Genomic DNA, 23,478 nt, shown 5'->3' on the forward strand with positions numbered 1-23,478 from the left:
CTACTGCTGCCACTACGACAACTGCTGCCGCTACGACTACTGCTGCCGCTACGACTACTGCTGCCGCTACGACTACTGCTACTACAATGACTCCTACTGCTGCCACGACTACTGCTACTACGACTATTACTACCACGACAACTGCTGCCGCTACTACGACAACTGCTGTCACTATGATTACTACTACGACGACTGCTCCTACTACTGCTACAGCTGCTGCTGCTACTACTACAACTGTTGCTGCTACTACTGCTGCTGCCACTATGACTACTGCTGTCACTACGACTACTGCTGCCACTACTACGACTACTACCACAACTGCTGCCACTACGACTACTGCTGCCACTACGACTACTGCTGCTACTACTACTACCACAACTGCTGCTACTACTACCACAACTGCTGCTACTACTGCTGCTGCCACTATGACTACTGCTGTCACTACGACTACTACCACAACTGCTGCTACTACGACTACTGCTGCCACTACGACTACTGCTGCTACTACTACTGCGACCACTGCTGCTGCTACTACTGCAACTACAACTGCTGCTACTACAACTGCTGCTGCTACTGCTGCTGCTACTACTACTACAACTGCTGCTACGACTGCTGCTACTACTATGACGGCTGCTACTACTACTAGTACTACTACTACAAATGCTGCAACTACTACAACTGCTGCAACTACTACAACTGCTGCAACTACTACAACTGCTGCTACTGCTACAACTACTACTGCTGCTACTACAACTGCTGCAACTACTGCTGCTACTAATATGACGGCTGCTACTACTACGACTGCTGCAGCTACTACTGCTGCTACTACGACGACTGCTGCTGCTACTACTGCTACGACTGCTGCTACTACGGCTGCTGCTACTACGACGACTGCTGCTACTACTACGACTGCTGCTACTACGACTGCTGCTACTACGACTGCTGCTGCTACTACGACTGCTGCTGCTACTACGACGACTGCTGCTACGACGACTGCTGCTGCTACGACGACTGCTGCTGCTGCTGCTACGACGACTGCTGCTGCTGCTACTACTGCTGCTACGACTGCTGCTACTACGACTGCTGCTACTACTACGACGGCTGCTGCTACTACGACGGCTGCTGCTGCTACTATTACTACGACTGCTGCTGCTGCTACTATTACTACTACTACTACTACTACTACTACTACTACTACTACTACTACTACTACTACTATTACTACGACTACTGCTGCTATTATTACTACGACTGCTGCTGCTATTATTACTACGACTGCTGCTGCTATTATTACTACGACTGCTGCTGCTATTATTACTACGACTGCTGCTATTACTACTGTTACTGCTTCTACTGCTACTGCTACTACTACTACTGCTGCTACTACTACGACTGCTGCTACTACTACTGCCACTATGACTACTGCTACGACTGCTGCTGCTACTACTACTGCTACTATTACTACTGCTACTACTACTACTACTACTATGACTGCTGCTGCTACTATTACTACTGCTGCTACTAATACTACGACTACTGCTGCTACTATTACTACGACTGCTGCTGCTATTATTACTACTGCTGCTACTATTACTACTGCTGCTACAAATACTACGACTACTGCTGCTACTATTACTACGACTGCTGCTGCTATTATTACTACGACTGCTGCTATTACTACTGTTACTGCTTCTACTGCTACGACTGCTGCTGCTACTACTACTACTACTACTACTACTACTACTACTACTACTACTACTACTACTACTGCCACTATGACTACTGCTACGACTGCTGCTACTACTACTGCTGCTGCTACTACTGCTACTGCTACGACTGCTGCTACGACTGCTGCTACTACTACTACTGTTGCTACTACTACTACTGCTACTGCTACCACCACCAATCACCATAGTTTAAGCTGTTATTCATGGTGATGTGCTGTGCCTAGGTTTATTTCACCCAAAGAAAATGACAGAGGTCGAATTACAGTACTTTCCCTCTGCACACGCTTTAGCACTCTGTAGCACGTCAACTTCCCCCCGAATGCTGTCAGTGTTTAGGTCAGAGTTGAGGAAATAACCAACAGCCATCTCTGGGTGACTGGGTGATGTGATGAGTAGCTTTCTTCCTGGCCTGGTCTGAGTGAATGAAGATGTAACCCATCTCTGCTGCCAGTGTAGCAGGCGGGGGCACCTTCGTCAGTGGCAGCCTCCTGTGTGTAGTAAAGGTTCCTTCCTGGCCTGAGTGAATATGTATCCCATCTCTGCCGCCAGTGTAGCAGGTCTGTGGCAGCCCCGTGTCGTGAGTAGCAGTTTTACTGTCTCTGGCTGAGAGGTGACTATCCATCTCTGCCTGCCTTCAATGTAGCGGTTCAGTGGCAGCTTCCCCATCGTGTGTAGTAGTAGTACACTAGGGTTCATCCCGTCTCTGTCTGTCTGTGGCCCAGGGGTGATGGTGCTATCAGCCTGTCTCTGTTATCACGCCCTGTTGACATGCCACCAGCCAGTCAGCCGGACACTGCTCTCCCTCTCTCTTTTTTTTTCTCTCTTTTTCACGCTCCACCTCACTCTGGCTTTCTTGTTCTTTTGTCCCTTTTTCTACTCCTGCTGTTTATTTTTCGCTCTCCCTCCACCTCTCCCCCTTGCCTCCACCTCTCCCCCTTGCCTCTCCCTCTCCCCCTTGCCTCTCCCTCTCCCCCTTGCCTCTCCCTCTCCCCCTTGCCTCTCCCTCTCCCCCTTGCCTCTCCCTCTCCCCCCTCCCCCTTGCCTCCACCTCTCCCCCTTGCCTCTCCCTCTCCCCCTTGCCTCTCCCTCTCCCCCTTGCCTCTCCCTCTCCCCCTTGCCTCCACCTATCCCTCTCCCCCTTGCCCCTCTCTTTACTATTGTCGCTCTCCTCTCCAGCCACACTTCCTTCCTCTCGCCTCATCCGTCTCTCTGCCAGACACTTGTCCAATGCGCCTCACCTCTCGCTCCGCGGCCGGGCCTGCCGTCAAATAACTTCATTAGCTTTCCACCTCTGTCACGCTGGCCTGCTCCCCCTCTAACAACTGGCTCCTGTTTTCTCCAGGAGGAGAGGAGAATGAGGTGGCTGCTGGGCTAGTGTCTGCACACACACTCACACACACAAACAATGGGCAGGCAGGTGGAGTGGAGGGCAGCAACAATAGCTGACCACGTGTGTACTGAGCTGGATAAAGTAGTGTAGATACTGAGGGCTGACAGCAGAGAGGATGGACCAGAGGTCACATATGAGAAGTGTTGACTGACTGGCTGGCTGACTCTGTTCATGTGTCGTGGTCGAGAGGAAAAGACATTATTGAGAAGAGGTTGTAACATGTGTCTGCCCACCCCGACAGGTGTTGTCAGATGAATCTTAAACAATATTTGAATGAGAGAATAGGTGACTGGATAACTTACATTATATTATGTAGACATATTGGTTGGGTATAAAACGTGTCAACTCACAAGCACACTCGCACACAGACAAACACACACTACATCACTAAGATACTCCAACTGCATCAAACACTGCATCCAACGCCTTCGCTCTTTTTCTCTCTCTTTCACTCTCTCGCTCTCTCCTCTGAGATAAATAAGACACCCTCAACACCAACGACACTTCCTCCCACAAGCCCCCGCTTCAGCGGCATGCCAATTATTCACACCCGGCCCGGGGTCACGCTCGATGGCCACCTCCAAACGGGGTCGCAGCGGGGACCGCCATTATTACCCGTCTGAGGGGTCCTGCGAGTAGCGTCCTAACCGGGCCCCATCCACGCATTTCAAAGTACCTCCGCGGACTTTCATCTTTCCCCTCTCAAATCAGAATGTGGAGGGTCACACTGGGTAGGCTGTCGGTTGTGTCAGAGTTGCCGTGCGGGGGAGAAATCAAAGGGGATTGGTCAGAACAGGGCAGCCTAAAAAAGAGATGCCTGGGGAGTCAGCTCCTACTCGCTCTCTTTTCCTCTCTCCTTTGCCGTCTGTCACTTTATTTAGCTATTTTTTTTCTCATTTCAATTCAAGGGGCTTTATTGGCATGAGAAACATATGTTAACATTGCCAAAGAAAGTGAAGTAGATCATATACAAAAGTGAAATAAACAAAAATGAACAGCAAACAATTCAAATGTCATATTATGTCTATATACAGTGTTGTAACGATGTGGAAATAGTAGAAGTACTAAAGGGAATGTAAATAAACATAAATATGGGTTGTATTTACTGGTTGCCCTTTTCTTGTGGCAACAGGTCACAGATCTTGTTGCTGTGATGGCACACTGTGGTATTCCAGACAATAGATATGAGAGTTTATCCAAATTTGATTTGTTTTCAAATTCTTCGTGAATCTGTATAATCGGAGGGAATATGTGTCTCTAATATGGTCATTTGGCAGAAGGTTGGCAGGAAGTTAGGAAGTGCAGCTCAGTTTCCACCTCAGTTTGTGGGCAGAGTGCACACAGCCTGTCTTCTCTTGAGAGCCAGGTCTGCCTACGGGGGCCTTTCTCAATAGCAAGGCTATGATCTCTCCCGCTCTGTCTTTTTATCCCCCCCCCCTTTTCTTCTCTCCATCCTCCACCCCTCACCCTCTCTGTCTTACAGCCCTTCTCTCCATCCAACACCCCTCTCCCTCACAGCCCTTCTCTCCAACCAACACCCTTCCTCTCCATCCAACACCCCTCTCCCTCACAGCCCTTCTCTCCATCCTCCACCGCTCTCCCTCACAGCCCTTTCTCTCCATCCTCTACCGCTCTCCCTCTCTCACAGCCCTTTTCTCCATCCTACACCTCTCGCTCACAGCCCTTCTCTCCATCCTACACCTCTCTCTCACAGCCCTTCTCTCCATCCAACACCCCTCTCCCTCACAGCCCTTCTCTCCATCCTCCACCACTCTCCCTCACAGCCCTTCTCTCCATCCTCTACCGCTCTCCCTCTCTCACAGCCCTTTTCTCCATCCTACACCTCTCGCTCACAGCCCTTCTGTCCATTCTACACCTCTCCCTCTCTTACAGCCCTTCTCTCCATCCAACACCCCTCTCCCTCACAGCCCTTCTCTCCATCCTCCACCGCTCTCCCTCTCTTATAGCCCTTTTCTCAATTCAACACCCCTCTCTCTTACAGCCCTTCTCTCCATCCTCCACCACTCTCCCTCACAGCCCTTCTCTCCATCCTCTACCGCTCTCCCTCTCTCACAGCCCTTTTCTCCATCCTACACCTCTCGCTCACAGCCCTTCTGTCCATTCTACACCTCTCCCTCTCTTACAGCCCTTCTCTCCATCCAACACCCCTCTCCCTCACAGCCCTTCTCTCCATCCTCCACCGCTCTCCCTCTCTTATAGCCCTTTTCTCAATTCAACACCCCTCTCTCTTACAGCCATTCTCTCCATTCTCCACCCTCTCTCTCTTTACAGTCCTTCTCTCCATCCAACACCCCTCGTCTCCATCCAACACCCCTCTCCCTCACAGCCCTTCTCTCCATCCAACACCCCTCTCCCTCACAGCCCTTCTCTCCATCCAACACCCCTCTCCCTCACAGCCCTTCTCTCCATCCAACACCCCTCTCCCTCACAGCCCTTCTCTCCATCCAACACCCCTCTCCCTCACAGCCCTTCTCTCCATCCAACACCCCTCTCCCTCACAGCCCTTCTCTCCATCCAACACCCCTCTCCCTCACAGCCCTTCTCTACATCCAACACCCCTCTCCCTCACAGCCCTTCTCTCCATCCTCCACCGCGCTCCCTCTCTCAAAGCCCTTCTCTCCATCCTACACCTCTCTCTCTCTTACAGCCCTTCTCTCCATCCTCCACCCCTCTCTCTCTTTTACAGCCCTTGTGGGATTGAGACAGGCACTGTGACAGCAGTGGTAAATCAGGAGATGAGCTGCCGCATGTACACACTCAATCGCTCTTGGCAGGGAGGTCAAAAGAAAGAGTCCCGAGGTTCCCCTGAGAAGAAGCTTTACCCCCCCGCCCTCCCTTTCTCCTCCTCTCTACCCTCCCCGTCTGCTGTACGGCCCAGCAAAGAGTGCAAAAGATCTGAGTAAAGCTTTGGGCCAAAACCCCCCTTCTCTTTTTTTACAAACCGCGCTCAGAGATGATCATGAAAGCCCTCGGTAATCAAAAGGACCAGTATTCTATTAAAACATCGTTATCTCTAACATCACTCAAGTCCACTACTATCCACTCTTTAAAAACAAAAGGGTTGTCCTCCCATATTTCAAATTCCCTCCGGTACTGCATGAATGACGCCGCCCTTGAACTAAGATGTCCGCCGCCCGTCCGCCACTCTACACTGGGCTGACATTGTGAGAGAAGAAGCCATCTTGGCTCCATCTCCTCTGGGACTTTCCTGGCTTGATTGCGAAGTCTGGGAGTGAAGTGAGACTGGCACCAGGGGGGCACCGGCGCGGAGCCGAACTGGAGGGGGAGGGGTTAACTAAGCCTGTCCAGTCCCTCCGCGGCGCACATCGCATCCTAGCCAGGGTCACGGAGCAGAAGTTAAGGGCTCTAATCATTTCAAATTATGAATTCTTCTTAATTTATGAATTATGCATACATTTTTAATTAATCTAATGTTCCGAGGGTTTTCTACCCCCTCCTCCCCCATCCCTTTTCCCTCACCTCCTTCAGCATCCCTCGTTCAGGAGATCTCAATCTAATTAGCTGGCATTAGGAGTTAGAGTGGCAGCCTCAACCCCGACCTTGGCACCCAACCCCGGGCACACCTTCCCCCATCAATCTTCAGCCATTGTCTCAAAGTAACTGATCCTTTGCCATCGTCACAACACGGTGGAATGCATCTCAACAAACCTGATATAATACCTAGCGTTATTCTGGCTAACGATAGCGTGTGTGTTGTTGATGAGGTTATTGGAGAGGCAAAGCGGAGTGTTGGGGTTATTGGGTTGATGAGTTGACGTTCATTGACATTCATGACGAAACCCCAAGAAATATGCTAAGACAGTCAAAATGATGGCCATGTGAAATGGCCATCAAAAGTTGCCCACCGGTCTAACACCTGGCCATTAGTGAGTGTTGTTATTGACAGGAGTTTCTGTCATGGTTACCTGAGAGCTTCATGAGCAGGTCGGTGGCTGTCTTGGTGGTGATGTCCGGGCTGAAGAGGGACGCTGCCGTTGGACCTCCACCAGGACTGGCCCGCACCCCCACCCCCAAGCCGACTCCCCCCATAGAGAGGTCCAGGGAGTTGCCACTGCTACCAGGCCGCTCCCGCTCCCTGTCCCTGCAAAGGGTGAAGGGCGACAGCACTGACAGCTCCCTCTCCTGGGGCTCTTCTTTTATATAGACGTGGTGGTTGGAGACTCCAGGGGAGCTCTGGTTCCCTGCGTCCGACTGGAGGGGGGATTCCCCGGGGTTGAAATCGCCCAGGAGTGACCCCTCGCCCTCCGTGTCCGTGGTGGCCTCTTCCTTGACCTTGACCCCGTCGGAGGCGGACCCAGAGCGGGGGAAGTGCTGGTGGCAGCGCATGTGGAGCTTGAGGCTGAAGTGGCGCGAGGAGGTGAAAGGGCAAAGTTCGCACTGGAACGTCTCGCCCCGGTCCTGATGCTGGTGGACCTGGGATACAGGGATAGGATGAGTGGTGGGGGTACCTCCGCATTGTCACGGCAACAACAGTCAAAGCAATGATGCTCATTTGAGGACAAGACACTGAAAATGTTCCTACGCTACAATGGAGCAATGCATCACCGTGTTGTCCATTCAACATGTGTCAATGTTTCAGGCTAATTCAATCTGTCCCTATGCAAATAAATAATTGAAATAAAATGAGTAAAAGAGATTAAATAAGAGCGTAAAACAGTAAGGATTCCCTCAACACCTGGAGCTTCTCGCTCTTGTTAAAACCCCCTCTAGCTTTGGTCTACTAACTACAGTATAATTTGAGGCACGTTACCCCGATACACTAGAGGTGACTTTGACTAGAGCGTGCACCTCCCTTCCTTTGAGCAATTAGTAGCATTAGCACCACTTCCACAATTACGACCTCAGGTGATGGCTAACACAATGAGGTCACAGGTCAAAGGAGGCATCACAGGCTCCCATCATCTCACCTTCATGTGGGACTTGAGATTGTCTTTGCGGGCGCAGCGGAAGGGGCACAGGGGACACTGGTGACTCTTCAGGCCGGTGTGGATCACCATGTGTCTCTTCCAGTAGCTCTTCCTCTTGATGACCAGGCCACACACCGGACACTGGAACGGCTTCCCTCCGTCCTCCCCCGGGGAACCTGGGAGAGGAGAGGAAAAAGAGGGGATGAGACATTTATTTATTTCACCTTTATTTAACCAGGGAGTTCCAGTGAGGTCAGAATAATTATTTACCAAGGGATACCTGGCTGAGAACGGCAGCTCAGTAAAAATACAAGTCATTTAGTCCATACAGTCCCCTGAACAAATACTTAAGCAATGCATCATTCCTTCCTCGTTTGCTTGATGTCAGTGCACCTATCCGATCTATAAGTGACTGGTAAGGTGTAAGTAAGGTTTCCACTTTATAGCTTTCCCCAATCCAGCCCATGTCGGATCTGTGATTACTTCAAGGAAGAAAGGGAAGGAAGCTAGGAAGGTGAAGGATACATTTCTGAAGTATTGGAACAGGTCCATTTCTTGTGCTGGGAATTGCTTGGGACTTCACCACACGATATTATCACGATACAAAGGTGTCGATACGATGTGCATTACGATTCTCACCATTCTATATGTATTGTGATTCCATATACTGCAGTTTTATTGCGATTTGATGTTCCAAACATATTGCTCACCATATGACTGGTGCAGAGAGACAAGAGAGAGAGCCATGAGAACACGAGTCTTGATCAGTCATGGTAATAAAAGTGCTGAAAACATCTTGGCTCCCCATTTAAAAAGAAGATGGAGAACAAGCTATAGGATCAAAAATACGTTAGTTATGGCGCAGGTACAGCCGACTAACACTACCTGGATTGTTTTTAAACAAATCCATACAATATCGTCCAAAAATAATATTGCGATATGCAACTATCGATCCCCCCCCAATCACTAGTCCATTTCTTCCTTACCAGAGAGGAGTTACGGACTATGGAGCCTCTCTAAGGTTACTGACTTTGTCACTATTCCCACACCTCTACTAGGTGAGACGCGACCTCTAGACACCTCAAGCTGAGAACGCTCAACAAAGCCTGCTGTGCTTCTGAGAACAAAAGAAGTCAAACTCAAGGATGTTTTATTATCTCGATTATTGTTGTTGGCTTCATTTCCGGCCTCTATTACGCCGTTTAATTGGGCTTATTAGGACACGGCATGATTGCATTACAAATTCACCACGGGCCTGTCATCGATGGCTTCATAAGTATTCTCCTCCTGTTCCTTGGAAAACATCTGGTAATCAGTGTTTGGTGAAATTACCGCGCTCAGCCATTCATTGACCCCCGGGTGTAAAACCTCGAGACTGCCTATTTGCAACAATAAACCGCCATCTGCGGCCCAACCGACTGAGAGAAGGAGAAAGAAAAAAGATGGAACCGCGTCTGTCTGTCTGTCTGTCTGTCTGTCTGTCTGTCTGTCTGTCTGTCTGTCTGTCTGTCTGTCTGTCTGTCTGTCTGTCTGTCTGTCTGTCTGTCTGTCTGTCTGTCTGTCTGTCTGTCTGTCTGTCTGTCTGTCTGTCTGTCTGTCTGTCTGTCTGTCTGTCTGTCTGTCTGTCTGTCTGTCTGTCTGTCTGTCTGTCTGTCTGTCTGTCTGTCTGTCTGTCTCTCTCTCTCTCTGTCTGTCTGTCTGTCTCTCTCTGTCTCTCTGTCTCTCTCTCTCTCTCTCTGTCTCTCTCTCTCTCTCTCTCTCTCTCTCTCTCTCTCTCTCTCTCTCTCTCTCTCTCTCTCTCTCTCTCTCTCTCTCTCTCTCTCTCTCTCTCTCTCTCTCTCTCTCTCTCTCTCTCTCTCTCTCTCTCTCTCTCTCTCTCTCTCTCTCTCTCTCTCTCTCTCTCTCTACTATGTAGAATTACACAGATTTATGCAACGCTAAATGTGTAACAATTTCATACCAGACCAACCAACTGCAATAAAACAAAACAATCAATAACCAAGGGCATGTTTTTTCTGTCTGGCCACCAGACAAGTAACTGCATTTGTACAGCATTCCACCGCGACCTTGATGGCTGCAGGTTACCGCCGACAACCCTTTTTAACATGCAGATCACAGAATATTGCATTGACTGCCTCTCTCCCTCTCATCCGTCTCAAGTCAATTTGATCCAGCCATTTTAGATTTTGTTTAAGGTTTACGACACAATCCTTCAAAAGTTCCCATCCATCTACCCTGGAACACACTCCACTGTTCTCCCTAAATGCTGCTCATTTTGAGAGAGGAGAGAGTTGTGTGTGTGTGTGTGTGGGGGGGGGTATTGTATTTTGTATTTATTAAGGAGCCCCGTTAGCTACTCTTCTTGGGGTCCAGCAACATTAAGGCAGTTATATACAATTATAAATATTACATGACATTACATTTCACAACCCATTAGGTGTGTCCTCAGGCCACTACTCTACTACCACATATCTACAACACAAAATCCATGTATACATGTGTGCAGAGTGTGTGAGTTAGCATGTGTATGCATGTGTCTGTGTGTCTCTTCGTAGTCCCTGCTGTTCTATAAGGTTTCATTGTATCGATTTTTAAAATCTGATTCTACAGCTTGTGTCAGTTACCTGATGTGGAATAGAGTTCCACGTAGTCATGACTCTGTGTAGTACTGTGCGCCTCCCATAGTCTGTTCTGGACCTGCCCCGTGTAAACTGATGGGATTGTGTTTGGCTGGGAGTCTGATCTGAGGACAGAGGAGAAGGCCCTGACTGCAGACTCCTCTGGCTCCAACCTCCACCAGTCTGTACAGAGGTGACTGGTAAAGGGAGGTTGATGGAGCCAGAAGCGTCTGCAGAACAGACACGGATATGGACTCTCGGTTTCTACTGTACACACCGCAGAGCCAAGCTCAATTGGTTTGGGTTGGACATCCTGCCAGGCCCACAGACCTTTTCCCAGACTCAGGCCAGACGGGGAGGGGGATTCTCTCTCTATCAAAAGTGGGGCGAGCGAGCAAAAAAATTCAAATACATGAATAAAATAAATACAAACCTAGAAAACTCACCAAGAGATTTTAGCCGTTTTATAATGAGAGTCACAGGGACCAGGGTTTGAGTCCCAGTCAGGGTACCCTACAAATTATACAACGGGTGGGTCAAATCTTGAATGCTGATTGGTTATTCCACAAGTTACTACCAGCTAAATCTATGACGTTAAAATGCGCAATCCACTGTCTCATCAGCCCAGGCAGGGAAGTTATAAACTTGATCTCCACTACAAAAAGCATTATTATTTCACATTTCTTCTAGACTAACATCTAGTTTTCAACAGCAGAGATTTTTATAACCCTTACTGTCTCTCCGACACTTGCAACATTGTTTCAATATTCAAATTTGATCTCCAACTGTCCCATAGTAATGAACGTGTAGGGGTCGGGAGTCGGAACGAGAGAGAGGCAGGCAACGTTTCTCAGCCAGTCTAAATCATTAATCAGCTGACATCATTTTTATGGACGTATACAAAGAAAAGTCAATTGTGAAAAAGGGTCAAACGAAACTAAGTGTAGCTAGCATGCTAGTCTTGTAACTGTAAAGTTAGCCGTTGTTGGCTAGCTAGCAAGAAAGGGATAAGAATGTTGCCAGCCAGTATGGCAATAGAACATTTAGAACGAACGACTGGGTACAGAACAAAAAGACCGTGCATAGATACAGAACAAAAAGACTGTGCATAGATACAGAACAAAAAGACTGTGCATAGATACAGAACAAAAAGACTGAACGACTGGGTCCCGTCTCTGACAACAGAACGAACGACCAGCTGGTTTGGGTAGCAACTCTAGATTTGTTTCGGGACTATATCTTGTGGAAGGATGAAATAGTATGAATAAATTCATCAAAATAATGTTTTTAATGAAAATATGTCAATCATTATTTGAACATGTTGGTAACCGGTAACCCGTTGTATAAAAGTGATAATGCCCTCGAAGCCGGTGTTTGGAGGATATATTGACACAGTTTGCCGGCCCGAGACAAACCCGTGCCAATATATCCTACAAATACTTTTCAGGCATCGTCACTTAACTACATTGATTCCCGTGTTAAATAGCCCCATTGAAAGCAGTGAAGGCATAGTTCTGCTATTGTTCATGATTGATGTGCTAGTTGAAATATATATTCTACTAAAGTAATCAGACCTATTCTTGCTATATTGAACTGCTTCAGCTTCTATTCAGCTTGAAATCTTCATTTAACACCTTCCACTACTATAAAAAAATACATTTTTGGACAGCTGAAGCAAGCACACACATTTTCTTCAGGAAATGTTCCTATTCTAGCTTAGTCATTTATCTCAGTTTAGAAGAGTTCACTGCAAGCAGACTACTGGCTAGCTTCCGAAATCAACTTATTAAAGTATCTACAAAACAAGTTTTATAGTCGCGGTTCACAAATTATTATTTTGATTCGCATGATTCGATTCACCGCGATTGAACCGAATTCCTACCACTACAATTGTGAGGCGAATCATTCAATTTGTCTAAAATAAGTTTAATAATAATTTCTTATATATATATATATGTGAAGTGGGGCATCCGTAATACAGTAAATCAAATGTGTATGTCCTTAAAGTGTAATATAAAGGGATTCAACATATTAGAACATTTGCTTAGAGACCAGCTTTAATTCCATATAATAAGCAAACGCTTGGAGAATATCTGTAAACGACAGTTTCCAAACAAGTTGAAAAGCTGAAGAGGATTTAATATCCGAGGACAGTTCAGGATGTGAAAGGGGAAATGAACTAGTACCGACAAACAACCTTGAAAAATGCAAGGTGAAATAACTGATTGAAATGCATTTTTAAAATCTGCTGTTGTTGTGGTGTTCAACCTGGGAAGGTCTTCCACAACGGTTCATTGTTGTAGAAAACCTTGCTAGAGAAACAACACCTTCTGGGATTGATGGATAGCGGCACTTTGTTTGCCACAAGGTTTATACAAATGGTCCAGTGTTCTTAACAACGTTCCAATGTTCCGAACCTTGTCACGACGACAAAATGTAGCCGACATAATATCTTGATAAACTCACTATTACATTTACCAAACTGCAAAACAAAACAGAATGTAGCTTACTACTGTAAATCCAAAAACTCACCACAAGGCTTATAGACAACAAATTCCACCTCAGGAAGAAATTGTGCAGGGTCAGGGTGGATTAGCCTACCTGCTTGGCTGCTGGGTTTGGCCCTTCCCTTAGGGGTGGAGGGCAGCAGCAGGTCCATGGTGCTCAAGGGCCCTGTGGGGGTCCCTGCCTTCTGGTTCCTGTCCAGCAGGGGCTTGATGTCCTCCTGGATGGCCCCTCCTCCTGCTGGGGCCTCCATCTTATCAGCAAGGAGGTTCCCTGCTGCCCGGGCTGCCACCTCCTTGAGGAGCGCAGCCGAGGAAGTCATAGAGACCAGGGAGAGGAAGGAGGAGCCGGTGGAGGGTTGGTGTTGGTGGTCTGATGAGGAGGTGGAGGTGGTCTGGGAGCGCTCGCTCACCTTCTTGGAAAGGGCGGCAAGCGTGGAGCTGGCCGACTGAGGGCTGAAGGGGGAGGTGAAGGCATCGAAGCGTACCGAGTCGTCTGTTCCTCCCCGGCTCCCTCCTCCCAGGGTGGGTACGGTAGAGCAGGAGGATGATGAAGAGGAAGTAGACGAGGCCACTACGGTGGCGTTCTTGTCCTGTAAAACCGCGTTGGCTGCCGCTTTCAGCTTCTGGATGGCCGAGTCCGGTGATAGGCTGGACCCGCCGCAACCCGCCGGGGGCCACTTCCCGTCACCGGCCACTCCCACCCACACGAAGCCAGCGCCATTGCTCGGGGTGACTACCGAGGTGAAGGGGTCGCAGGGCTCCTGCTTGATGGCGGTGGACGACATGGCAACAGAGGTGGGTGAGGCCGAGGCGGAGCCTCCACTGTTGTTGTTGTTGTTATTGGCCGCCAGTTTTCGGGCGAGGGCACTTAGCTGCTGAGCATGATGGGAGGAGGGGGAGAGGGTCAGGGCTGGAGCTAAGCCTATAGGGGGTGACTCTCCTCCCCCTCCTCTCACTCTCCCCAGAAGTTCCCCATCCAGCTTCAACGACCCAGCCTCTAGGAGGCGCCGCAGGTTACTACTCAGGGGTTTCCCCAGGGCCTCGGAGGCAGCCTCTCCATAGAGCGAGGATACCACGGAGGAAAGGGTATCTTGGGCAGAGAACACCCCTCCGTCCACCCCTAGGCTCAGGAGCTCAAGAGAGGCCCGGTGGTGTTGGTGGCTGTGGACAGGCGTAGGGCAGCCCCCCAGGGAGCTCTCGGTTGAGGTGTCGGGGTGTTCTGGAGGTCGGTCTGGGGAGGGGGTGGGGGGGGAGCCCCCGTGGAGGAACAGCTCATGGTCGTCATGGATGTCGCCGCTGTACGACGACTCGGAGCGCGTGTCGGAGGCGTTCCCGTACCAGCCGCCAATGCCGCCGTCGTCCTCCACGGGACAGCAGACCCTGTCGGGCCCACCCTCCTCGACGCTGTCCACATCTACAGGAGAGAATAAGAAGAGACGTTTGGTGAGAGGAAAAGAGAGGAGGAAGGGATCATCATGGTCAGAGCTGAGGACAAACCAGGGTCACGTTCATTGGATCATAAACGGAGGGAAACGGGGAGGTGCTACCTGAAATTATCCAATATGAAAACACTTGTTTTAGCTTTTTCTGTTGCACAATGTTTTACTACAGTATTCCCTAATGAACATTACCCAGGAAAAGACTGGATTTTGTCATTAAAGATAAACTCCAGGATCTTAAGCACAAGAAATCTGTAACATATAGTACGATTACTTTTTTTTTTTACAAAATTGCAGGACGTAACATATCATACCAAATGATGATGTAGTACACAATTTGATGACGGAGTACACAGAAAAAAACAGGGAACACTTTAGGCACTTGAGAACCAATTTCAAAACTACTGGCAAAAATTATACAAAAGTTTGAGAGCGCATCCTTAAATGACAATCTAGGAGGCATTAACTTGAACAGCCTTGACGTTGTAAATCTGTCCCCTGGATTACAAAGGGAGCCAGACTACTACACTATACACTCATTCTGACGCCTCCTTATCACAAGTGAGCACTCTCAATTCTATTTACCAGCTAAGTACAAAGGGAACAGCCTATTCAAAATACCAAATAGACTTCAGCGCTCTCAGCAAGGGGTAACTCACTGCCTTGGCAATGACTGAAGAAAATCATAATAACACCGAAAAACCAAGGAGCTTTAATGCAACAAAATCCACCAGCATTCCCCAAGCCTTTCTCTCAGCACTGAGAATCACCCGCAACGGTGGATAAAATCATTTGAATGATTTTTCAAATCTTTATTTTCAACATATATTTTTTTCCCAGGGTCAATTTTTTTTCTTCCCAAGGAGTTTAGTAACAGGGTTACCATGACGACAGGACCTTCCGGGAGGCTAGACAGCAAAGATTAGGGTAATGGAGGTTACAGAGCCTGTTTAATATTCATGAGGATGCAGATACCACCAGGGAGCCAATAAGGATAGGGTTAAGGTCACCCAGGGTCATTAATATACACTTGGTGTATCAATATTCATAAGCAAAACATTACAGCTTGCCAGACAAGGGCAAACAAAAGAAAGTGAGTATTCCTGAAACATATTAACCCCTTTCCATAAGAAGATGTCAGAAAGCAACAAGCCTGGGCAAAGAAAATGTCAAAACTTTACTGTACTAGAAGGAGGGGGGGACAGTAGAGGCTTCAACAAAAAATAAACCCATTGAGCATCAACCGAAGAAAACAGAGCGAGAATAACAAAAAAAAGGTCAAGAGAAGCCATGACACTCATACACTGAGACACAATCTCTCCGCACGCACACACACACACACACACACACACACACACACACGTCATTTGAGCTCTCGTCTCTCTCGCTCACACACATCAAGGCTAGTCTTCACCTTGGCGACCCAGTCTAAGAACACTGGTGGGTTGCTTCTCTGTTTACAGGCAGAGGGGAAAGCGGTTGCCTCAGCAACCCCACCCACAGGGGTCATTAGAGTCAGCTCACATCTGGTCTGGTCGTCACAGACTATGGGCCAGAGAGGTGACCGCAACCGTGGCCCGACCGCTCTGACCAAGCGTACATGCACCGCTACAAATCTACCCACCATGCAGGGACGCTAGTACACACTCCATCTCACACACACAGGAGTCAGGACACACACACACCGTGGCAGAGGCCAGGGCAGGGAAAAGAAGAGACTGAACACTTACAGGAGTCAGGACACTACACCTTACAACCAGAGACCTGACCTCTCTTTTTTTACACAGTTTATGATGTGTGTGTGTGTGTGCACCCGTTGCGTGTGTTTCTATGCACTGTGTGTGTGTCTTCCTTCACATTTCCTAAGACGACATTAAGCGAGGAAAGGGAGAGAGAAGGAAAGGGAGAGAGAGAAAGGGAGAGAGAGAGAAAGGGAGAGAGAGAGAAAGAGAGGGAGAGAGAGAAAGGGAGAGAGAGAGAAAGAGAGGGAGAGAGAAGGAAAGGGAGAGAGAGAAAGGGAGAGAGAGAGAAAGAGAGGGAGAGAGAAGGAAAGGGAGAGAGAGAGAAGGAAAGGGAGAGAGAGAAAGGGAGAGAGAGAGAAAGAGAGGGAGAGAGAAGGAAAGGGAGAGAGAGAAAGGGAGAGAGAGAGAAAGAGAGGGAGAGAGAAGGAAAGGGAGAGAGAGAAAGGAGAGAGAGAAAAGAGAGGGAGAGAGAAGGAAAGGGAGAGAGAAGGAAAGGGAGAGAGAGAAAGGGAGAGAGAGAGAAAGGGAGAGAGAAGGAAAGGGAGAGAGAAGGAAAGAGAGAGAGGGAGAGAGAAGGAAAGGGAGAGAGAAGGAAAGAGAGAGAGAAGGAAAGAGAGAGAGGGAGAGAGAAGGAAAGGGAGAGAGAAGGAAAGAGAGAGAGCAGGAGAAAGAGAGAGAGAGAGAGAGAGAGAAAGAGAGGGAGAGAGAAAGTGAGAGAGGGAGAGAGCGGGAGAGAGAGAGAGAGAGAGAGAGAAAGGGAGCAAGCGCGTGAGAGAGAATGTCAGCAGGTCTAAGACCTACTGTTTTTCCATGGCTGCCGTTCACTCCCACTGAAAGCTTTTAGTCACCTGAGCCGGGCCAGAGGGGCGAAGTATGCGAGGCATGACCCGCGTCCATGTGACATGCTACAGAAAGAAAGCAGCCAGGCCCTAATGGCTGTAATGTCGTTAGTGGCAAATGGCTAGATTGCTGACCTGAGGTCTCAGGAGTACAAAGTGGAAGGTTGAGGGGGGAATTTGAACTATCCCCCTTTCCCTCCCTCTATCGACCTCTCCTTCTCCCTCTCTCTCTCCCATCATCTCTCTTGCCATTTGCTGCCCTCCCCATCTCTTTCGCTAACTCTCCCCCTGCCTTTCTCTCTCTCCTTCCTGGGTTTAGTGTTGAGGTCCCGAGACTCCTCCACGCAACACTACACCTCAAGACGCTAGGCTAGACGTAACGCTACAATGCTGCCTCTGCCGCACACCGCCGCCACGGTTGTGTGTGACACAGGCAGGACCACCGTGTGTTGTGTGTGTGTGAGTGAGAGACACAGGCAGGGCCACCCCGTGGGTGGGCTGACATTTCACAAGGTCATATCTCTGACCCAGGCTACGAGGGGAGGGGGGGCTTTGTCTGGGGCTCAGCGTGCACGCACACACACACACACACTATACTAGTCCACTACTACACATTACTGTACAGCCGAGGATATGATTAAAAACAACCTAAACCCCTCTATCCCCTCCCACAGCCCAGTCTCTACAGTACAGTGGTGGTAGTGATGATATAGTCTCTACAGTAGTGGTGGTGGGGATGATATAGTCTCTACAGTACAGTGGTGGTAGTGATGATATAGTCTCTACAGTACAGTGGTGGTGGTGATGCTATAATCTCTACAGTACAGTGGTGGTGGTGATGCTATAGTCTCTACAGTACAGTGGTGGTGGTGACGATATAGTCTCTACAGTACAGTGGTGGTAGTGACGATATAGTCTCTACAGTACAGTGGTGGTGGTGACGATATAGTCTCTACAGTACAGTGGTGGTGGTGATGATAGTCTCTACAGTACAGTGGTGGTGGTGATGATAGTCTCTACAGTACAGTGGTGGTGGTGACGATATAGTCTCTACAGTACAGTGGTGGTGGTGAGTCTACAGTACAGTGGTGGTGGTGGTGATACAGTCTCTACAGTACAGTGGTGGTGGTGGTGATATAGTCTCTACAGTACAGTGGTGGTAGTGATGATATAGTATCTACAGACAGTGGTGGTGGTGGTGAGTCTACAGTACAGTGGTGGTGGTGGTGAGTCTACAGTACAGTGGTGGTGGTGGTGATACAGTCTCTACAGTACAGTGGTGGTAGTGATGATATAGTCTCTACAGTACAGTGGTGGTGGTGGTGGTGATGATATAGTCTCTACAGTACAGTGGTGGTAGTGATGATATAGTCTCTACAGTACAGTGGTGGTGGTGGTGATGATATAATATCTACAGTACAGTGGTGGTGGTGGTGGTGAGTCTACAGTACAGTGGTGATGGTGGTGATACAGTCTCTACAGTACAGTGGTGGTGGTGATGATATAGTCTCTACAGTACAGTGGTGGTAGTGATGATATAGTATCTACAGTACAGTGGTGGTGGTGGTGATATAGTCTCTACAGTACAGTGGTGGTAGTGATGATACAGTCTCTACAGTACAGTGGTGGTGGTGGTGATGATATAGTCTCTACAGTACAGTGGTGGTGGTGGTGAGTCTACAGTACAGTGGTGATGGTGGTGATACAGTCTCTACAGTACAGTGGTGGTGGTGATGATATAGTCTCTACAGTACAGTGGTCGTGGTGATAGTCTCTACAGTACAGTGGTGGTGGTGTTGATACAGTCTACAGTACAGTGGTGGTGGTGATACAGTCTCTACAGTACAGTGGTGGTGGTGGTGATACAGTCTCTACAGTACAGTGGTGGTGGTGGTGATACAGTCTCTACAGTACAGTGGTGGTGGTGGTGGTGATACAGTCTCTTCAGTACAGTAGTGGTGGTGACGATACAGTCTATACAGTACAGTGGTGGTTGTGGTGGTGATACAGTCTCTACTGTATTTTCTACTTCAGTAAAAGTTGAAAAGTATTTGGTTTAAAATATAAAGTATCAAAAGTAAACATTACTAAAATATATTTAAATACCCAAAGTAAAAATATACATCACTTAAAATTCCTTATCTTAAGCAAACCAGGCGGCACCATTTTCTTGTTTTTTTATTTTATTTACGGATAGCCAGAGGCACACTCATAATTTACAAAACGAAGCATTTGTGTTTAGTGAGTCTGCCAGATCAGAGGCAGTAGGGATGACCAGGAATGTTCTGTTGATAAGTGTGCGAATTGGAGCAATTTCCTGTTGTGCTAAGCATTCAAAATGTAACGAGTACTTTTGGGTGTCAAGGAAAATTTATGGAGAGTAAGAACAACATTTTCTTTAGGAATGTAGTGAAGCAAAATTCATCAAAAATATAAATAGTAAAGATACCTAAAAGAAACTACTTAAAAAGTACTTTAAACCACTGTGCAGTACAGTGGTGGTGGTGGGGGGCACTGTCTCTACAGTACAGTGGTGGTGGGGGGGGCCACTTTCTCTACAGTACAGTGGTGGTGGGGGCCACAGTCTCTACAGTACTGTGGTGGGGCACAGTCTCTACAGTACAGTGGTGGTGGGGGGCACAGTCTCTACAGTACAGTGGTGGTGGGGGAGGGCAGTCTCCAGTACAGTGGGGGGGTCTCTACAGTGGTGGTGAGGGAGGGGGGGACAGTCTCTACAGTACAGTGGTGGTGTGGGGGGCAGTCTCTACAGTACAGTGGTGGTGAGGGACACAGTCTTTACAGTACAGTGGTGGTGGTGGTGGGGACAGGGGGTCTCCAGTACAGTGGGGGGAGGGGGAGCAAGTCTCTACAATGGTGGGGGAGGGGGGCAGTCTCTACAGTGGTGGTGGGGGTGGATACAGTCCACAGTACAGTGGTGGTGGGGGTGGATACAGTCCACACTACAGTGGTGGTGGGGGTGGATACAGTCCACAGTACAGTGGTGGTGGATACAGTCCACAGTACAGTGGTGGTGGGGGGATACAGTCTCTACAGTACAGTGGTGGTGGTGGGGGGCAGTCTTTACAGTACAGTGAGCCAGGGAGAGAGCAACAGGAAATGCCCCCATCCACATGTTTTTAGTGGAGCAGGTTGACAGCTTCATGTTCCTTTGGAGTTATCATGGTCCACATTCAAAAACACAGTCGTGTAGACGTCACGACAACGCCTGGTTCTCCTCCTGGTTCCCCTCAAGAGCCTGAAAAGATTTGGCATGGGCCCACAGATCCTCAAAAAGTTCTACAGCTGCACCAAAGAGAGCATCTTGACTGGTTGCATTACTGCTTGCTATGGCAACTGCTTGGCATCCGACCGCAAGGCGCTGCAGAAGGTAGTGTGTACAGCCCAGTACATCACTGGGGCTAAGCTTCCTGCCATCCAGGACCTCTATAGCAGGCAGTGAGGAAGGCTCTAAAAAGTTGTATAAAGCCAAGTTATCGTTACTCATTGTGTATTTACTCCTCGTGTTATCGCTTCTTTTCCCTCTCTGCATTGTTGGAAAGGGCCCGTAAGTACACATTTCATTGTTAGTCTACACCTGTTGTTTACAAAGCATGGGAAATAAAATTTGATTTGACACACACAACCTACAGTCCAACAACTTGGGGAAGCTAAAGCATAAAATGCCCCTGACTGAATGAGGATGATGGGGCTGCTATGAGGCAGCGAGGAGAAGCGAGAGGCGTAGAGAGGGAGAGGCAGAGAGAGCGAGAGGCAGAGAGAGGCAGAGAGCGAGCGAGAGAGAGAGAGAGAGCGCGAGCGGCAGAGAGAGAGAAAGCGCGAGTGCGCGAGCGAGCGGCAGAGAGAGAGAGCGAGCGAGCGGCAGAGAGAGAGAGCGAGCGAGCGGCAGAGAGAGAGAGCGAGCGAGCGGCAGAGAGAGAGAGCGAGCGAGCGGCAGAGAGAGAGAGCGAGCGAGCGGCAGAGAGAGAGAGCGAGCGAGCGGCAGAGAGAGAGAGAGAGCGAGCGGCAGAGAGAGAGAGCGAGCGAGCGGCAGAGAGAGCGAGCGAGCGAGCGGCAGAGAGAGAGAGCGAGCGAGCGAGCGGCAGAGAGAGAGAGCGAGCGAGCGAGAGGCAGAGAGAGAGAGCGAGCGAGAGGCAGAGAGAGAGCGAGCGAGCGGCAGAGAGAGAGAGCGAGCGAGCGGCAGAGAGAGAGAGCGAGCGAGCGGCAGAGAGAGAGAGCGAGCGAGCGGCAGAGAGAGAGAGCGAGCGAGCGGCAGAGAGAGAGAGCGAGCGAGAGGCAGAGAGAGAGAGCGAGCGAGAGGCAGAGAGAGAGAGCGAGCGAGAGGCAGAGAGAGAGAGCGAGCGAGAGGCAGAGAGAGAGAGCGAGCGAGAGGCAGAGAGAGAGCGAGCGAGAGGCAGAGAGAGAGAGCGAGCGAGCGAGCGGCAGAGAGAGAGAGAGCGAGCGAGCGGCAGAGAGAGAGAGCGAGCGAGAGGCAGAGAGAGAGAGCGAGCGAGAGGCAGAGAGAGAGAGAGAGCGAGAGGCAGAGAGAGAGAGCGAGCGAGAGGCAGAGAGAGAGAGCGAGCGAGAGGCAGAGAGAGAGAGCGAGCGAGAGGCAGAGAGAGAGAGAGCGAGCGAGAGGCAGAGAGAGAGAGCGAGCGAGAGGCAGAGAGAGAGAGCGAGCGAGAGGCAGAGAGAGAGAGCGAGCGAGAGGCAGAGAGAGAGAGCGAGCGAGAGGCAGAGAGAGAGAGAGCGAGCGAGAGGCAGAGAGAGAGAGCGAACGGCAGAGAGAGAGAGCGAGCGAGCGGCAGCGAGCGAGAGGCAGAGAGAGAGAGAGCGAGCGAGAGGCAGAGAGAGAGAGAGCGAGAGGCAGAGAGAGAGAGAGCGAGAGGCAGAGAGAGAGAGAGCGAGAGGCAGAGAGAGAGAGAGCGAGAGGCAGAGAGAGAGAGAGAGAGAGGCAGGCAGAGAGAGAGAGAGAGAGCGAGAGGCAGAGAGAGAGAGAGAGCGAGAGGCAGAGAGAGAGAGAGAGCGAGAGGCAGAGAGAGAGCGAGCGAGCGGCAGAGAGAGCAAGCGAGAGGCAGAGAGAGAGAGCAAGCGAGAGGCAGAGAGAGCGAGCGAGGCAGAGAGAGAGTGAGCGAGCGGCAGAGAGAGAGAGAGCGAGCGAGCGGCAGAGAGAGAGAGAGCGAGCGAGCGGCAGAGAGAGAGAGCGAGCGAGCGGCAGAGAGAGAGAGCGAGCGAGCGGCAGAGAGAGAGAGCGAGCGAGCGGCAGAGAGAGAGAGCGAGAGAGCGAGCGAGCGGCAGAGAGAGAGCGAGCGAGAGAGAGCGAGCGAGAGCGAGCGAGCGGCAGAGAGAGAGAGAGAGCGAGCGAGAGAGAGCGAGAGAGCGAGCGAGCGGCAGAGAGAGAGAGCGAGCGAGCGGCAGAGAGAGAGAGCGAGCGAGCGGCAGAGAGAGAGAGAGAGCGAGCGGCAGAGAGAGAGAGCGAGCGAGCGGCAGAGAGAGAGAGAGCGAGCGAGCGAGAGCGAGAGCGAGAGGCAGAGAGAGAGCGAGAGGCAGAGAGAGAGCGAGAGGCAGAGAGAGCGAGCGAGCGGCAGAGAGAGAGAGAGAGAGAGCGAGCGAGAGGCAGAGAGAGAGAGAGCGAGAGGCAGAGAGAGAGAGCGAGAGCGAGCGAGCGGCAGAGAGAGAGCGAGCGGCAGAGCGAGAGAGCGAGCGAGCGGCAGAGCGAGAGAGCGAGCGAGCGGCAGAGCGAGAGAGCGAGCGAGCGGCAGAGCGAGCGAGAGGCAGAGCGAGAGAGCGAGAGAGAGGCAGAGCGAGAGAGCGAGCGGCAGAGCGAGAGAGCGAGCGAGAGGCAGAGCGAGAGAGCGAGCGAGAGGCAGAGCGAGAGAGCGAGCGAGAGGCAGAGCGAGAGAGAGAGCGAGCGAGAGGCAGAGAGAGAGAGCGAGCGAGCGAGAGAGCGAGCGAGCGAGCGAGCGAGCGAGCGAGAGAGAGCGAGAGGCAGAGAGAGAGCGAGAGGCAGGGAGAGAGAGCGAGCGAGAGGCAGAGAGAGAGAGCGAGCGAGAGGCAGAGAGAGAGAGCGAGCGAGAGGCAGAGAGAGAGAGCGAGCGAGAGGCAGAGAGAGAGAGCGAGCGAGAGGCAGAGAGAGAGCGAGCGAGAGGCAGAGAGAGAGAGAGAGAGAGAGAGCGAGAGGCAGAGAGAGCGAGAGAGCGAGAGGCAGAGAGAGAGAGAGCGCGCGAGCGGCAGAGAGAGAGAGAGCGAGCGAGCGGCAGAGAGAGAGAG

The 23,478-nt window shown here is 50.2% G+C and overlaps 1 protein-coding gene across 3 annotated transcripts in view; it reads right to left on the minus strand.

Annotated features, from left to right (window-relative positions):
- Positions 1-23,478, minus strand: part of LOC112261279 (zinc finger protein 827-like) — a 104,350-nt gene that overhangs the window by 60,173 nt on the left and 20,699 nt on the right. For 2 of the 3 annotated variants that reach the window (XM_042329661.1, XM_042329663.1), the window contains exons 2-4: positions 13,286-14,605; positions 8,067-8,242; positions 7,065-7,572 (exon numbers count right to left, since the gene is read on the minus strand). In XM_042329661.1, the coding sequence (XP_042185595.1) occupies positions 7,065-7,572; positions 8,067-8,242; positions 13,286-14,605 (2,004 nt within the window). The remainder of the gene's footprint in view (positions 1-7,064; positions 7,573-8,066; positions 8,243-13,285; positions 14,606-23,478) is intronic. The other variant, XM_042329662.1, reaches the window with a different exon arrangement.

This window comes from Oncorhynchus tshawytscha, linkage group LG11 (assembly GCF_018296145.1).
Source record: "Oncorhynchus tshawytscha isolate Ot180627B linkage group LG11, Otsh_v2.0, whole genome shotgun sequence".
NCBI lineage: Eukaryota > Metazoa > Chordata > Actinopteri > Salmoniformes > Salmonidae > Oncorhynchus > Oncorhynchus tshawytscha.